Source organism: Gigantopelta aegis, chromosome 12 (genome assembly GCF_016097555.1).
Source record: "Gigantopelta aegis isolate Gae_Host chromosome 12, Gae_host_genome, whole genome shotgun sequence".
NCBI classification, from domain to species: Eukaryota; Metazoa; Mollusca; class Gastropoda; order Neomphalida; family Peltospiridae; genus Gigantopelta; species Gigantopelta aegis.
The window spans coordinates 36,392,691-36,409,445 of record NC_054710.1 but is presented as its reverse complement, the minus strand read 5'-3'; the positions used below and the strand labels follow the sequence as shown (position 1 = coordinate 36,409,445).

Here is a 16,755-nt window from a genome sequence, read left to right as displayed (position 1 = left end):
GCGACTAGTTAAGATTTAATCTATGCTGGAAAGAGTCCGTCACATTTTCACAGGTGGAATACTTGGTCTAGGAAAAGGGCACATTGTTCGATGAGATGTTCCTGTAAATAAAACTTTGAGTAGCTACTATATATATACAGGGAACATTTTGTTTTCAAAATATTGATTAGCAATATTTCTAATTGATTAGCAACTACTGTTTAATGTTTTAAAATTGTGTAGTGATCTCTGAAACTTGTGTAGCCAAATGTGACGTGATACAGAACATAATGTTCCTTGTATACATATATAAATTATAATTAAGAGTATTGTAACATCTTTTCAAGTTTAAAAAGTTAAACTTTGTTTAGTTTAACGACACTGCTAAAGTGCATTAATTAATAGTTGGCTATTAGATGGCAAACATTTTGTACTACTGACTTGTAGTCTAAAGAGGAAACCCGCTACATTGTTTCCATTAACAGCTAGGGATTGTTTACATGCAGGACAGCACATACCACAGCTTTTGATGTAACGGCCTTGAAATGCTGACTGCATTGGGGGAAAACAATTGGAAGACAAATTTACTGATGCACTCAGCACAATTTTTAAAAACTCAGTACAGTATTTCCTCTATCCGGGGCCTAATTCACAAAGGTCTCTTACGAGTTATGAGAGTTTAGTTAATTAGGCCCCAGGACTCGAACTTAATGACGGCAATTGCCATGGCTGTGTGTCTGGAACATTACCGACGACACTTTTGTGCTCCTGGATAAAAATTACTGACGTCTGTAAAACTCCTCAGTGACAGCAAAATTAATATATCTGTCGGTATATAAATATTTATTCATCTGAAATAGGTCTACATACAACAATGTAACATTTCAATGATATTATTTGCTGCAAAAGTCGCTATAAAAAAAAAAATGCCATAGGCATGGGTGACAAATTCTTAAGTTTGAGCCCTACTATATTGAGCCCTGCATACATATTGAGTATTTTTGAGCAGAATTTCCTGCTTGTTCACTCAATTTCGAATCGTGATACCTTTAGGTGAATGAACTTTGACCCTTTTTATAGCAAGCCTTAATCCATCACCACACACAAAAGAGCATTGAATTTCCTTGTATGCATTTGTTCCTTATCACAACTAGCTCTTGTCTTCATGTACCAGTTGGTGTACCTCTGTTTGGAGGGATTGTTTATTGCTGTAACCATGGTAACAGAGTATTATCTGGCAGCTGCTCTTAAGTTTTGAAAGTTAAGCCGGGGATTAGCTAAAACCTTTGAAGTTGTAATCATGTTCTTTCTTATCCCCTTTTATGTTACCATGGTAGCTACCGTCTGCCTTCCTCCATATGATGGTTGTGTTTGGTGACTTCGCAATTTGCTCTTTTTTAAATACTGTTGACTGATCCAGAAGGTTTAGTATCAGTGCAAAGCTCTCACAAAGTCGTAAATTAACAGTGAACGTCACACTGGAGTGAGAGAAACTTGGAGGTAGATTCACCAAAATATGGCAACCAGGGCTAACTCTGGATGAGCAAAACATGTCGCCAGATCATCATAAAAAATGCTAAATCACTGTTATTTTCCAAAAAAACCCCCACCCCAATTAGTACATGGAATTTGTTTGCCAAATCAAAATAAAATTCTCCAGTGGCAAACTAGCCCTGGCAACACTGTTACCTTTGACAAAGATCAACCCATCTAGGGCTCGAAATAGAGCCTGCGAAAAGTGAAAAGCCATCCATTTCTTAGACTTAGCAGGTGAAATAGAAATTCACCGATTAAAAACAGTAAAAATGGCAGGTAATTTTTCAAGAGAGAGATGCAAGTATGATCATCTCATCTGGTATTCAGGGGCCTAATTCACAAAGTATGATCATCTCATCTGGTATTCAGGGGCCTAATTCACAAAGTATGATCATCTCATCTGGTATTCAGGGGCCTAATTCACAAAGTAAGATCATCCCATCTGGTATTCAGGGGCCTAATTCACAAAGTATGATCATCCCATCTGGTATTCAGGGGCCTAATTCACAAAGTATGATAATCTCATCTGGTATTCAGGGGCCTAATTCACAAAGTATGATCATCCCATCTGGTATTCAGGGGCCTAATTCACAAAGTATGATCATCCCATCTGGTATTCAGGGGCCTAATTCACAAAGTATGATCATCCCATCTTGTATTCAGGGGCCTAATTCACAAAGTATGATCATCCCATCTGGTATTCAGGGGCCTAATTCACAAAGTATGATCATCTCATCTGGTATTCAGGGGCCTAATTCACAAAGTATGATCATCTCATCTGGTATTCAGGGGCCTAATTCACAAAGTATGATCATCCCATCTGGTATTCAGGGGCCTAATTCACAAAGTATGATCATCCCATCTGGTATTCAGGGGCCTAATTCACAAAGTATGATCATCTCATCTGGTATTCAGGGGCCTAATTCACAAAGTTCTCTCAGGCTGTGCTAGACAAGAATGCATCCACTTTGCAAATCTTTTAACATTGCACTGCGAGATCGCAAAGTTACGAGAGTTTTAGTGAATTGGGCCCCAGATCATGAATCTGTTATGTTTTAATCCCACAATGCTCTAGAATACATCTCGGAGGTCCTAATTTTTCACACACCATTTTTTTTAGATCTACATGTAGCAAGTGAAATACAAATTCTCCTGCTAAAACCACTGAAAATCACAGGTCATTTTTCAAGAGAGAGATACATGTATGATCATCTCATCTATTCAGATCATCAGTCTTATGTTTTAATCCCATACTGTGGGCCCATTGGGCTATTTCTCGCTCCAGCCAGTGCACCACGACTGGTACATCAAAGGCTATCCTGTCTATGGGATGGTCCATATAAAAGATCCCTTGCTGCTAATAGAAAAGAGTAGCCTATGAAGTGGCGACAGCGGGTTTCCTCTCTCAATATCTGTGTGGTCCTTAACCATATGTCCGACACCATATAACTGTCAATAAAATGTGTTGAGTGTATCGTTAAATAAAACATTTCCTTCCTTCCTAATCCCATACTGCTCTAAAATACATCTCAGAGGTCCTAATTTTTCACAGTTATTTCTTGCTATATTATTCACACGTATGAAGGTATTGGGAGACCAAATCCAGGTTATAACTTTAGTCGTTAAACTTTTTTATTTGTCTGAAAACGTCTTTATGATGGCAGAAACTTAGGATGGTCTCCTTAAGCCCTGATGTTGAAAATAGCAGCCCACAGAAATGGTTTGTAGGATTAAGAATATATATATCCTGCAACCACCGTTTCTATTGACAAGATAACGGATAAAGCAATGTCATATCTGTATAGTAGCAGGATATCACTTGAGACGTCACATGCATAGCTGCATTACAAAATCACTCATTTGACCTCTTATTTGTTTATTTATTTTATTTATTTATTTATTTATTTATTCCATTGTCTTTTCTTCTTTTTTTTCAGTGATGCATTTACATGAGATGTGGAAATAGAGCGTTTTGAAATCCAGGTTTTTTTATAGTAAGTACAAGTTTGAGTCATTGTTGCATTGATTTCTAATCATTTCACAGCACCGTACAGCACTTCTGAAGGCTGGAAATTCATCGTGTGGAGCGGGAAGCAATCTTTGCTTCTCAAATTGTTCTTTATAGCCAGACGTGAGACACTGAGAATCAGTTCTAGTACTAGAAAGTAGTATGAAAATTAGACTAGTAATTGGACTTCAGATCAGGGGTCTAATTCACTAAACTCTCGCATCTTTGCAATCTCGCTGTGCAATGCTAAAATATTTGCAAAGAGGATGCTTTGTTGTATAGCAGAGCCTAAGAGAACTTTGTGAATTGGGCCCCAGGCACATAACCAAGATTTTATATTGGGGGAAGATGTATTTGTATTGGGGGGGGGGGGGGGGGGTAGCGCATTGACATAGCCAGAATTTTATATATGGGGGGGGGAGGTGTGTTGGGGGAAGTGCATTGACATAGCCAGGATTGTATTTTGTTGGGTGGTGTGGTAGTGCATTGACATAGCACTAGACATTGGCATAGCCAGGATTTATTTATTTATTTATTATTTTGTTTTGGGGGTGGGGTGAGAGGAGGTGTGTGTTGTGCATTGGCATAGCCAGGATTGATTTATTTATTTTGTTTTGGGGGTGGGGTGAGAGGAGTTGTGCATTGGCATAGCCAGGATTTTATATTTTTTGGGACTGGGATGCAGGGCACAATATTTTACGCGAACCGCCGTTCTGTTTGCATGTTGGTTACGCAAAATTAAATTTACGCAAATCGGTTACGTCGTGACCTGTAGACGTTCAGTAATTAAAACTTGCAAACTTCACGATTACAGGAAGTTTATTTATGCAGACATACTATTAGTATTCCAACAAATGTTTTAGACTGATTTTTAGATACTTGATGTGCAACAAACCAGTAAACAACATTATACTGCAACAGTTGTAACTTGTGACCAGTCTAAACTAAATGCTCAGTACAGAGTCGAGACAAAAGTTAAAAAGAAATGTGCACAGACCGCATTGAACAGCTGAATTATCTGCTGCTATTTTATCTCTAAAGGAATATATATATGTTAGTGTTCTCGCTGGGTAAAAATTAAAGGAGGGCGGCCGTGCAGCACCACACCCTTCAAAAAAAAAAATGGGGAGGGGGGGACCTTGGTGGTTACCATGTTGTTGTGCGTTGATAGACTTTGTGGAAAGACATACTTATTTTGATTACAAAAAGTTTATACGAAATACAAGCAGACTCGTCCTTTAATCGAACCGAAGATGTTATCGGTCTAATATTCACTGGCAGTTCCAGTTTTGCTGAACCGATCAAAGTTTTAATATTATTATTTTAAGAAAGATTTCAAGATATACGAAAAACAAAAATAAAGTTTTTTGTTATTCCCATCTTCATCGAATGAATCGATCGCTGTGATAAACTATTATCACCAACTGATAAAAAGTAGTTTCGTTTTTGTCGTGGGGGTGTATATTTTATTTGGCACCCAAGATGAATGATTTTAATGCCAAACACTACCACTTCCATTGATTTTATAAGCGGTGATATCCCCCCAAAATTAAAAGTTTACAATATGTTATAAGAACTGCTGAATAAACAGAATGACAGAAATAGCAGAAAGTAAAAATCGTCAGGTACAATCAGTTATATCTGTAACTGAGGACAAAATATCAGACGACAGTTAGTGGAAACAAAAGATAGAGTGACCGTTCTGATCACGTGACAAATTTGGTGCCAAATAAGGGGGGGGGGGGTTCCAGTCGGAGATTGCCAAATCCATAAAAAATTAAAATGTTTTCATTGCTCAAATAAAATATAACTTTTATTGTTTGTATTAAACATACAAATGGATACAGGTATAGGACAAAATAGAGGCTGTTAAAAATACAATTATGTTACAGTAACCGTCGTAAATGTTTCGTCAGTTGCTTTTTCGTACACAATGCGGCTCGTTTCCTTTGATGTCCAGTAGGCAGACTGATCGTTGTGGGTTTTTTATGTGTGGGAAAAAAGTGTGCATTTGGAAATAGCGGAGATAAGTGCTGGAAAATATAGTATGGTGCTGGAAAATAAAGAGGGGCGCAGAAAAATAAAGGTGGGCGGAGAACGTGAAAGGAGGGTGGCAAAATGCAATAGCAGGGTGGGCCACCCCGCTTAAATGAAGCAGCGAGAACACGGTATGTAGACATAATATTGGATTGCCTATAATTTTATATATGTTGAAAACAATTTTAACGTAAACAGGAATCCAAGTGTCACAAAAATTGAGAAATACTAACATCGCATAATGAGCTTTAAATAACAAACATTTGGAACGTCGCTGTAGTTCAGAAGTACCATCGATAAGGTGAAAAAACGGAATCCGTCCAAATGATTATGTATCTATTATGTTTCAGTACCTGGGCTGATATTCATTTCTTTTACAATATTGTTAACTTTAAAGAAACTGTTTTGTATTATGTTTTCTTTGGTATTTTGTTTTTAACTTTTTATTTGAGCTAAAAACTATGTATTTAAAATATAATTTCAACGCAACTTTGAGGTAACAACCACGGGTTATGCAAATATAATTCACGTAACCAAACAATTAGTTACCTAGGTAAAAACCACATGAACCGACTTTCGGTTACCTCAGATTTCAAAATATTGTTCCCTGGGGATGGTAGTGGATTGGCATAGCCAGGATGTTTTTTGGTCTGGGTTTGGTGGAGGACAGCCACACTGAGTTGAGTGTTGGGGTCACAGGAAAAAAATAAACAGTAGTAGGGGTGGGGTGGGAGGGTAAAACGAGGTGTGATTGGGGGCATACCCCCCTCTCCCTATATGTCGGTGATATACATGTGTAACTTTCTTCAACAGTGATACATGGAAGTCTTAAGACAGAGACTGATAACAGCTTAGGAAAGAAAGGAATGTTTTATTTAACGACGCACTCAACACATTTTATTTACGGTTATATGGCGTCAGACATATGGTTAAGGACCACACAGATTTTGAGAGGAAACCCACTGTCGCCACTACATGGGCTACTCTTCCGATTAGCAGCAAGGGATCTTTTATTTGCGCTTCCCACAGGCAGGATAGCACAAACTATGGCCTTTATTGAACCAGTTATGGATCACTGGTCGGTACAAATGGTTTACACCTACCCATTGAGTCTTGCGGAGCACTCACTCAGGGTTTGGAGTCAGTATCTGGATTAAAAATTCATTGCCTCGACTGTGATCCGAACCCAGTACCTACCAGCCTGTAGACCGATGGCCTAACCACGACGCCACCGAGGCCGGTAATAACAGCTTAGGATTTATATTATCATTTCTGAAAATGATGAATTATGGATATGTACATATATTTGGCATACTGTCAAACATAATGTGAAAAGCAGAAATTGCATGTAAAGCTGATTAAATCAGAAAACAGATTGTGTATTTTGACTGGCATTCGTTGCCTGCCTTCTGTCAATTTCAAATGTTCCTTCTACCGGTAGGTGAAACACGAGTTCCCTGTTGTAAATTGCTAACCAGATTACTGCCTTTTTTTACCTGAACAAAACGAGACATTCACCGTACCTCCACAAATGTGAACCTTTGAGGAAGATTTGGCAAACAGGCTTGTTTACAAACATCAAAACTATCTCTTTTAAAAAAAAGGTAAAGTGCATACATGGGATGGTGGAATTTACTTCACAGAAGTGAGTTTTTGAATGGTTTGTAAACAAAGGTTACTGGCTTTGAAGAAACTTGTGAGAAACCCACAGCAAAATGGAAGCCTTCGTATACTGGTGTTTTTGTTTTCTTAGTAAAGGCTTGAGACGTTGTTATCGGTAAAGAATGGAATTGTGTTATTTGCACTTAACTTACAGTACTGTACCAAACAAAAGCCATGATATCAGCCCCTTAAAATTTCAAGACCGCTGGACATACATACCGTATTTGACCGGAAATAAGCCCAGGGGGCCAAGACAACTCATTGTGAACTTAGCATGGGGTGGGCTTATTCCCAGTTTTGTTCAAATTTTTTAATAATAATAATTAAAATAGATAACAATACTTAAATGAACTAGGAAGAAAACAAAAAACGTTCAGTAGCACATCTATTAATTAGTGTTCCATTTGTTATTAATAAATAATAATTGTTTATTAATTAAATTGTGGGTTTTTTACTAGTATCTAATTATCAGAAACACACCTTCTATGTTACAATTACTTACCAGTGCTGTTTATTTACATCCAAAATTTAATGCTGAGAAGATGTAAAACAACAGCAATTAACAACAAACTCAATAGCGTATACACACGTTTCTGACACAGGCAGCCAGCTTACACTACAAAGAATTGTCAATCTAAGGTCATTGTTCTTAGCCAATCAGAATAAGGTATTTGCTTAATTAGCATTAACTGCGGACCCAGTGTGCTGGTAAAAATAGACATTGGTTTTTAGTTCATACTTGGGCTTGGATACTTCAGAGAAATACTGCAGGCATGAAATTGAAAACAATGTTACACACTGTTATTGTTAGACTGCTAAATCTCACTGGTGGTAAAATATTGTGTTAATTTGTGTTTAATTATCTGCAGGAGGTATGAACTTTGAGCAAACTTGCAATTTCATGTTATTTATAAGGTGACGAAGTTGGGGGTGGGCTTATTTACGAATAAGGGCCTAATTTCTTAAATGCTATCAAAACGGAAGGGGGGCTTATTCAAAGACATGGGCTTATTACCGGTCAAATACGGTACATACATGTAGTCCAGTTATAAAATGTTTTCCTGATGCTCAGTTGGTCTAGGGTCGATTCCCGTCAGTGGCCCATTGGGCTATTTCTCGTTCCAGCCTTTACACCATGGCTGTTGTATCAAAGGCCATGGCATGTGCTAATCCTGTCTGTGGGATGGTATATGTAAAAGAGCTCTTGCTAATAATGTGAAAAATATAGCAGGTTTTCTCTTTAAAACTATATGTAAATATTACCAAATGTTTGACGTTTAACTAATAGCTGATGATTAGTACATCAATGTGCTCTAGTGGTGTCGTTAAACAAAATAAAACCTTAACACTCGTGATATGACACACCACAGACTGAAATTATGTCTGATGCAATAGCCTATTTTGACCTTGTACATTGTCTTTTCATCTTTTGGTTGAAAATCCTGTACATTTCAACTAACATTGCTGCTAATGAAAAACAAATATAGCACGTTCCTCTCTAACAAAATTACCAAATGTGACATCCAATAGCAGATGATTAATAAATCAACAGGGCTTCTAGATGATGGTAGCCCGCTCCCATGGCTAGTGATATTCAGTGTTGGGCTAGCAAATAACTACTGTTGCCATGCCTGATGGCTAATGAATTTTTTTTGTCAAATGTTGCAGTTAAGTCTATTTTGTAAATATTAATATCCTGAAATTAGAACACAGCCATCTCGAGTTGGCCAACTCCATCATGACAGTTGATAAGTCTAAGCCTAGCATTAGGTTCTGTAATATCTGCCATCACCTACAGATTATTTAGTACAGTTCTGATTAAAGTTCACTGTCGCTTCGAGACCACTGATAGTTCATCATAGTTCAAATGTTTGGCTCGATTTCGACAGTTTCCAAATGTCCGTGTCAAATGTCTGCATGTAGCCATTCTACTAGTAATGATAAATTATTGATTCTCGTGCTAGTCGGAAATGAGGAAGAAATTGCTTGGCCTGTTGAGTCACTGTTTGAATGTGAATATTAGTATGTGTATACAACATGCTAAATAAATGTAATGATGTTTGCAGACAATATGTTAATGTGCAAATCGGTCAGGGCTTGAAATTCACTTTGTGAATATTAGTATATGCAGGCAACATATCAAATTTAAATGTAAATGATGTTTTCAGACAATATACAGTGTTCGAGATTAATGGTATCCTGATATCCCGGGGATACCAGAATTTAATTTTGGATACCAGACTTCAAGAACCCAATACTAAATTTTCAGGTGGGATACCAGATTTTGAAATTTTTGTAAGAGGGCTAGGTCAGTTGAATGAATAAATGTTTAACGGAAAGAAAGAAAGAAATGTTTTATTTAACGACGCACTCAACACATTTTATTTACAGTTATATGGCGTCAGACATATGGTTAACCTTCTGACTACTGCAGGCAAGATATCTCGCCCGACGTCACGTCAGTTGATATGCTGTACACTGTATACAGTGCATTCCCCAATTCATATTTCCCGCTGTTTTGCACACGACACTCACCGGAAACGGAAATATAATTAAAGAAAAAAGATTTTTTTTCAAAATGGTGGTTTTTGTTTTGATTTTTTCAATTGAAAATACCTTGAAATTTTGAGTTCAAAAAGTGATTTTCGGCAAGTATTTTCGCTTGACAACAATGGCGGCACGTCGCGGTAATTTTCAGGGATCGATAGCTGATTGTAACAGCTAATTTGATAATAAATTTGATCGTTTTACCAACAACGAAAATTACCAAATATTGCAATATGAATCGTAGTTCGGGTTTAAAAAAAAATTCTGGTCAGAAAACCACTGTTATCGGGAATAATGGACATGAATACTGGACAGCTGGCCACAAATGCCCAGTGTTCTCACTGGGTGAAAATTAAAGGAGGGCGGCCGGTCGGCACCACACCTTTCAAAAAAAAAAAAAAAAAAAACAATAAACGTAGAGCAAAAAAAAAAGAAGAAAAAAGGGGGGGGGGGGGGGGGGGAGTAGTTTGCTTATCATATTGTTGTGTGTTGGTAGACTTTGAGAAAAGACATACTCCTTATTTTGCCTACAAAAAAGTGCAAAGGGGTTTATAAAAAAAAACTCGTCTTTTAAATGAACCGAAGATGATATCGGTCTGACATTCACGGGCAGTTCCGGTTTTGCTGGACCGATCAAAGTTTTAATATTATTATTTTTAATAAAGATTCCAAGATATACGAAAAACGATAAAGATGTTTGTAAAGTGATCTCCTAATGTCAGATACATTTTTGTTATTTCCATCTTCATCGAATGAATCGATCGCTGTGATAAAATAAGAGGGTTTTTTTTTCAATTGGAGATTGCCGAATCCGTAAAAAATAAAATGTTTTCATTGCTTACATAAAATATAACTTTTATTGTGTCTATCAAACATACAAATGGATACAGATATTGGACAAAATAGAGGCTGTTAAAAATACTGTTAAATTACGTTACGGTAACTGGCGTAAATGTTTCGTCAATTGCTTTTTCGTACACAACGCGGCTTGTTTCCTTTGATGTTCAGTGTGCAGACTGATCGTTGTTTTTTGTGTGGAAAAAAAGTGCATTTGGAAATAGCGGAGATAGGTGCTGGAAAATAAAGAGGGGCGCTCAAAAATAAAGGTGGCTGGGAACGCAAAGGAGGGCGAGAACGGCAAAATGGAATGCGGGGCCGCCCCGCTTAAATAGCGGAGATAGGTGCTGGAGCAGCGAGAACACTGAATGCCCATAAGTAAACGCAACTTTTTCGATTTTTTGCCTAATTTTAATCACCATTAGCCGATCTAAAATAATAAAAATTACAAAAAAAGACACGAAAATAATACTTACCCATTCATATATGAACTTTATTTCATGTATTTATAAAACATTTAAGTGAATATATGTGAGTAAAAATTATAAACTTGTACCCACTCAACGTGGTTTTTGTTAAAAATTAATCCAGTAATCTAAAGGTTAAGGACCACACAGATTTTGAGAGGAAACCTGTTATAGCCACTTCATGGGCTACTCTTTCCGATTAGCAGCAAGGGATCTTTTATTTGTGCTTCCCACAGCCAGGATAGCACAAACCATGGCCTTTGTTGAACCAGTTATGGATCACTGGTCGGTGCAAGTGGTTTACACCTACTCCACAGAGACTTGCGGAGCACTCACTCGGAGTTTGGAGTCGGTATCTGGATTAAAAATCCCATGCCTAAACTGGGATCCGAACCCATTACCTACCAGCCTGTAGACCGATGGCCTAACCACGACGCCACCGAGGCCGGTTGTTTAACGGCACCCCGGCACAAAAATATACTTTTGACATTTTCTTCCTGCCTCATGTCACTTTCAAACAAACCATGGTAATTTCTTCTTGATAGATTGCAGTTCAGTAGTGCATCAGATGTAGCATGTAGATTAGTCCTATCTCGAAAACCCTTTACCCGCAGTACAGCACACTCACAGTAGTATTGATTGTGTTGGGACTGTACCCATTTCACAGAGTCGTGGTTCGGTCGACTGGGTTATTACGTTGAATCATACCTTGTGTGTACCTGATGATTGCGGCCATTGATTGTTGTCCACACGTTTATGGTTGTAGTAAATCACTTTGTGAAGGATTGGTTAACACACTATGTATAGTGTATATAGGGCTTTTGTGACTATTTCATCCTGCTCAGTGTTCAAATAGATCTTTAAAAACAGGTCTTGAATTTATCAACAGCAGTCAGCATTTCTGCCAGAAAGAAATTTTTGGGTATGGTGCTATGGAATTGAATGCAACCAAAATCAACATTGGGTATGGGGAGCCTCCCCAGAAAGAAAATGGTTAAGTTTAGGGTTAGGGTTAAGAAAATCATACATTAATGATAAGAAGAATTAATTTTGTCAAAAGGTTAACTTAAAAACAAAAATCTGTAAACAAAATTTTGGTATGACACAATACCCTTTGGCAGAAACCTGTGGCAGTGTGATTTTTAAGAGTTATTTTATCTGATTTCTGTATTTTTTTATTATTTTTTATTTCTAGTGCCAGTGCACCATGACTGGTAGTTTAGTAGACAATTTGGCCAGATATTGTGTTTACCCAGAGTTAGCCCTGTAATTGCGAGAGCTGGACATACATGCACAGTCGGTCTAGGATCGATTCACATTGGTGGCCCATTGGGCTATTTATCGTTCTAGCCTTCACACCACGGCTGGTATATCAAAGGTCGTGGTATGTGCTATCCTGCCTGTGGGATGATGCATATAAAAGATCCCTTGCTACTGATGAAAAAATGTAGCGGGTTTCCTCTCAGACTGTCAGAATTACCAAATATTCTACATACAATAGCCGACGATTAATAAATCAATGTGCTCTAGTGGTGGTGTTAAACAAAATAAACTTAATTTTTAAAATTCATTCATAGTCCAGTTTCAGAACATTTATAAAATGTAGCCCTTTAGTAGAGATACTTAATATGGTCTGTTTTAATTACATTCTCTCTAAATGACTTCATTGTTATACTGGGGAGGGACGTAGCCCAGTGGTAAAGCGTTCGGTCAATGCACGGTCGGTCTAGGGTCGATCCCCGTCGGTGGGCCCATTGGGCTATTTCTCGTTCCAGCCAGTACACCACGACTGGAATATCAAAGTCCGTGGTATGTACTGTCCTGTCTGTGGGATGATGCATATAAAAGATCCATTGCTGTTAATTGAAAAGAGTAGCCCATGAAGTGGCGACAGCGGGTTTCCTCTCTCAATATCTGTGTGGTCCTTAACCATATGTCTGATACCATATAACTGTAAAGAAAATGTGTTGAGTGCATCGTTAAATAAAACACTTTCTTCCTGTTATGCTACATACTGTACTGTTGTTCGAAACCCTTTGCAATTGGCATATTTTATAGTAAATGATACCACCACAGTGAGATGACATTTTGTATTTTGTAGCTGGCATCCAGTGAGTCATCTTGTAATTACGTCAATATCGGGATGTACATTAACGGTTTTCTTCTTCACATCCTCGCACCGGCAGGTTTTGTCCAGCTCTTAATGCCATTACACGGGAGAATTGAGAGCAGATTGGTTGGGAAATATGGAATTAGTTTGATGGCAGTGCTCGACAAGGGGTCCAGTAAATGCATTACAATGATGGTGATATGATTTTGTGGCGTTAACACCGGGCACGTGTGAGAACGATCCATTAATTATAGTTGTACGATCTTCGGTCTCCTAGATGTTGTGGCTTGTTTGTGTATGATTTATTTTACTGGATTCCAAGCAGGATAGAAAAAGGAATGCTTTGTTAATGACTGTCAGTGCATTTAAATTTTCTGCCATCTCAGCATAAATATTTTATTTACTGACGCCTCTTGTTTTTTTCTGGTTAATGTGGTTTTAAGGCCAATACAGTTAAAGCCATCTGGTTTTAAGGCCAGTACAAGCTGTGTAGTTTTATTTTAAGATCAGTACAAGTTGTGTGGTTTTAAGACCGGTACAAATTGCATTGGCTTAAGTACAAATCAAATCACATCACATGACTTAAGGCCTGGCCTGGTGCTTATAAAACTGTTAGTCTAAGACTCGACTCTAAATAGAGTCTGAGACAGTATTGTCATGTGACATCATTAAAGATTTGTTTCTTGTTTAACGACACCACTGGAGCACATTGATTAATTAATTATCGGCTATTGGATGTCAAACATTTGGTAATTCTGACACGTACTCACCAGAGGAAACCCGCTACATTGTTCCTGATGCAGCAAGGGATCTTTTATATGCAACCGGCCTCGGTGGCATCGTGGCAGGCCATCGGTCTACAGGCTGATAGGTACTGGGTTCGGATCCCAGTCGAGGCATGGGATTTTTAATCCAGATACCGTCTCCAAACCCTGAGTGAGTGCTCCGCAAGGCTCAATGGGTAGGTGTAAACCACTTGCACCGACCAGTGATCCATAACTGGTTCAACAAAGGCCATGGTTTATGCTATCCTGCCTGTGGGAAGGATGCTATCCTGCCTGTGGGAAGCGCAAATAAAAGATCCCTTGCTGCCAATCGGAAGAGTAGCCCATGTAGTGGCGACAGCGGGTTTCCTGTCAAAATCTGTGTGGTCCTTAACCATATGTCTGATGCCATATAACCGTAAATAAAATGTGTTGAGTGCGTTGTTAAATAAAACACTTCTTTCTTTTTTCTTTTATATGCACCATCCTTTTATATACCAGTCTTGGTGTACTGGATGAATCATTAAAGATCGAGTTTTATAAGCAGGGGTCCTGTAGCATGGTTTTACGGCCAGTACAAGTCACAAGTTTTAGAGAAGTGTGTGATTAAATGCATGTATGTATGTGCATGTATGTATGTGCATGTATGCTTTATTAGTCCGGTCCAACTGTCAAGGACTATAGGTTTCTTCTCTCCATCCTTTTGTCTGTCCATCTGTCTGTATTACCGTCTGTCCCACATATAATTTCACACATATGTTTTCACACTGCATTGAAATTGTGAGCTAAAATTTTGTGTATATCATTATCATGTACTGTTACAGATCAAGTTTGACTTTAATGGCGATTTACCCATTTTAAGACAGAGTTGTGGCCCTTAAACTTTTTTTTTTTTTTGCAATGCTTGAATATGTTGATATGAAATTTTGTATGTACCTTTATCATGTACTGTTGCTGATCAAGTTTAACTTGATGGTGATTTACCCATTTTCACAGAAGTATGGTCCTTGAATTTAGGAGATTCGAAAAATTGGTGGATTCGATAGGGGACATGTAATGCTTTACCAGTAATCTCAGAATGATTGTTTTAATTTAAAAAAATAGATTTTTCATGTTTTTAATTGTTTTGTTTTGGTATAATTTTTTTTTTTTTTTTTTTTTACAAAATTTGATACGAAATGCCAAAATATTAACTTTATATAACTACCTGTATGATGGTACATATGTATATTTAATGATTTAAGCTTTTTAAAAATAAATTAATATTTTGTTTTCATATGTTTATTAAGAAAGAAAGAAATGTTTTATTTAACGACGCACTCAACGCATTTTATTTACGGTTATATGGCGTCAAGTATATGGTTAAGGACCACGCAGATAATGAGAGATGAAACCTGCTGTCGCCACTTCATGGACTACTCTTTTCGATTAGCAGCAAGGGATCTTTTATATGCACCATCCCACAGACAGGGTAGTACATACCACGGCCTTTGATATACCAGTCGTGGTGCACTGGCTGAAAGGAGAAATAGTCCCAAATGTTTATTAATATCACATCCCAGTTTAAAGTGTCAACTATGTACAACAAAGTATTAAGGATGAAAATGGCGGACATGCTACATTTGATTTGTTGTCGTTTGATGGCATAACATAGATGGTGTTGTGGTTAAGTTGTCATTAAATACATGGTCATTAAAAACCGACAGGGAATATTTCAAATAGTTTTATTTCTACAAAGTAGTTACACTGTTTTTACGACACTTGGGCACGTAGTGCTTGTTAGCCAGGTTTTCACTGGAGAAGCACTTAAATTAACAATAATACTTCAAGGGGCTGTTATGGAGGTGGGTGCAGGGAATAATGGTACAACTAAGCTTCTTTTTGCGATGCTTTGTAGTTCGTGTTTGTCACAAAGGTTTTCATTGGAGTAGCATTTAAATTAACAATAACACTAAAAGGGTCTGTTTAGGGGGTGCAGGAAGTAATAGTGCAACTTACCTTCTTTTTTTATGCTTTGAAGTTAGTGTTTGTAGGCAGGTTTTCATTGGAGGAACGCTAACAATAACAAATCAAGGGTCTGTTACAGGTGGGTGCTGGTTGGGAGAGGGGGGGGGGGGGTATTAGTGCAACTTGCCTGCCTTATTTAAGATTTGCAGTTAGTGTGTGTTATGCAGGTATTTATTGGAGCTGCCATGAATTGCAACTGGATTGATAATAGACATCAAGTGTTTGTGGGGGGGGGGGGGGGGGGGGGGGGGGGGGGGGGGTAGTAGGGTATGTTCCATTCCAGTCTGATACTTTGCAGTAGAGTATTTGTCAAACAGATTTTCAGTGGAACACAAGTGGCTCACAGTTAAAGTAACTAAAGACATCAAGGATCTGTTTTAGGGGGGTGCTTACCAGGGCAACTTGTTTTCCTAATCCTTTCACAGTGAAAAATATTTCAAAATTTTAGGTAACCAGAAGTCCTGCTCACAGAATTTTTACCTACATATGAGCGGTAAAAATAAGCAGATGTTTTTCAGTAGTCCACCGAACGAATACATCAAGAAATCTACTTGTTTGCCAATATTTTCACTTGTCCTACTAAATGGTTTCTTTTATTCAAATACACAGTCATTGTTTTTGATTGCTCAAAATGAAACTGCACTGAAATGTTTTACTTGTTTAATATTGTTTAAAAACAAAATGTTACAGTCTATATCATCACTACTTGCATAACTCCTCCCAAACCCCTCCCCTTATTGTGTCCTTGTTTTATATGGAAACTCAATCTCATACGTCAACACTAACCTGCATGGTACACCT

At 37.9% G+C, this 16,755-nt stretch overlaps 2 protein-coding genes across 2 annotated transcripts in view; both read left to right on the top strand.

Annotated features, from left to right (window-relative positions):
- LOC121386673 (vang-like protein 2) overlaps positions 1–16,755 on the top strand; it is a 64,142-nt gene that overhangs the window by 14,916 nt on the left and 32,471 nt on the right. Inside the window, exon 2 of the mRNA XM_041517660.1 lies at positions 3,453–3,509. The gene's annotated coding sequence lies outside the window, so the exon portion shown is untranslated. The remainder of the gene's footprint in view (positions 1–3,452; positions 3,510–16,755) is intronic.
- LOC121386027 (decreased expression in renal and prostate cancer protein-like) lies at positions 1,819–2,466 on the top strand. The gene has a single exon (XM_041516822.1). The coding sequence runs from the start codon at positions 1,819–1,821 to the stop codon at positions 2,464–2,466; it is 648 nt and encodes a 215-aa protein (XP_041372756.1).

What these genes read in the sequence shown, in the direction of transcription:
- LOC121386027 (XM_041516822.1), top strand. Translation starts at nt 1,819, where the DNA reads ATGATCATCTCATCTGGTATTCAGGGGCCTAATTCACAAAGTATGATC.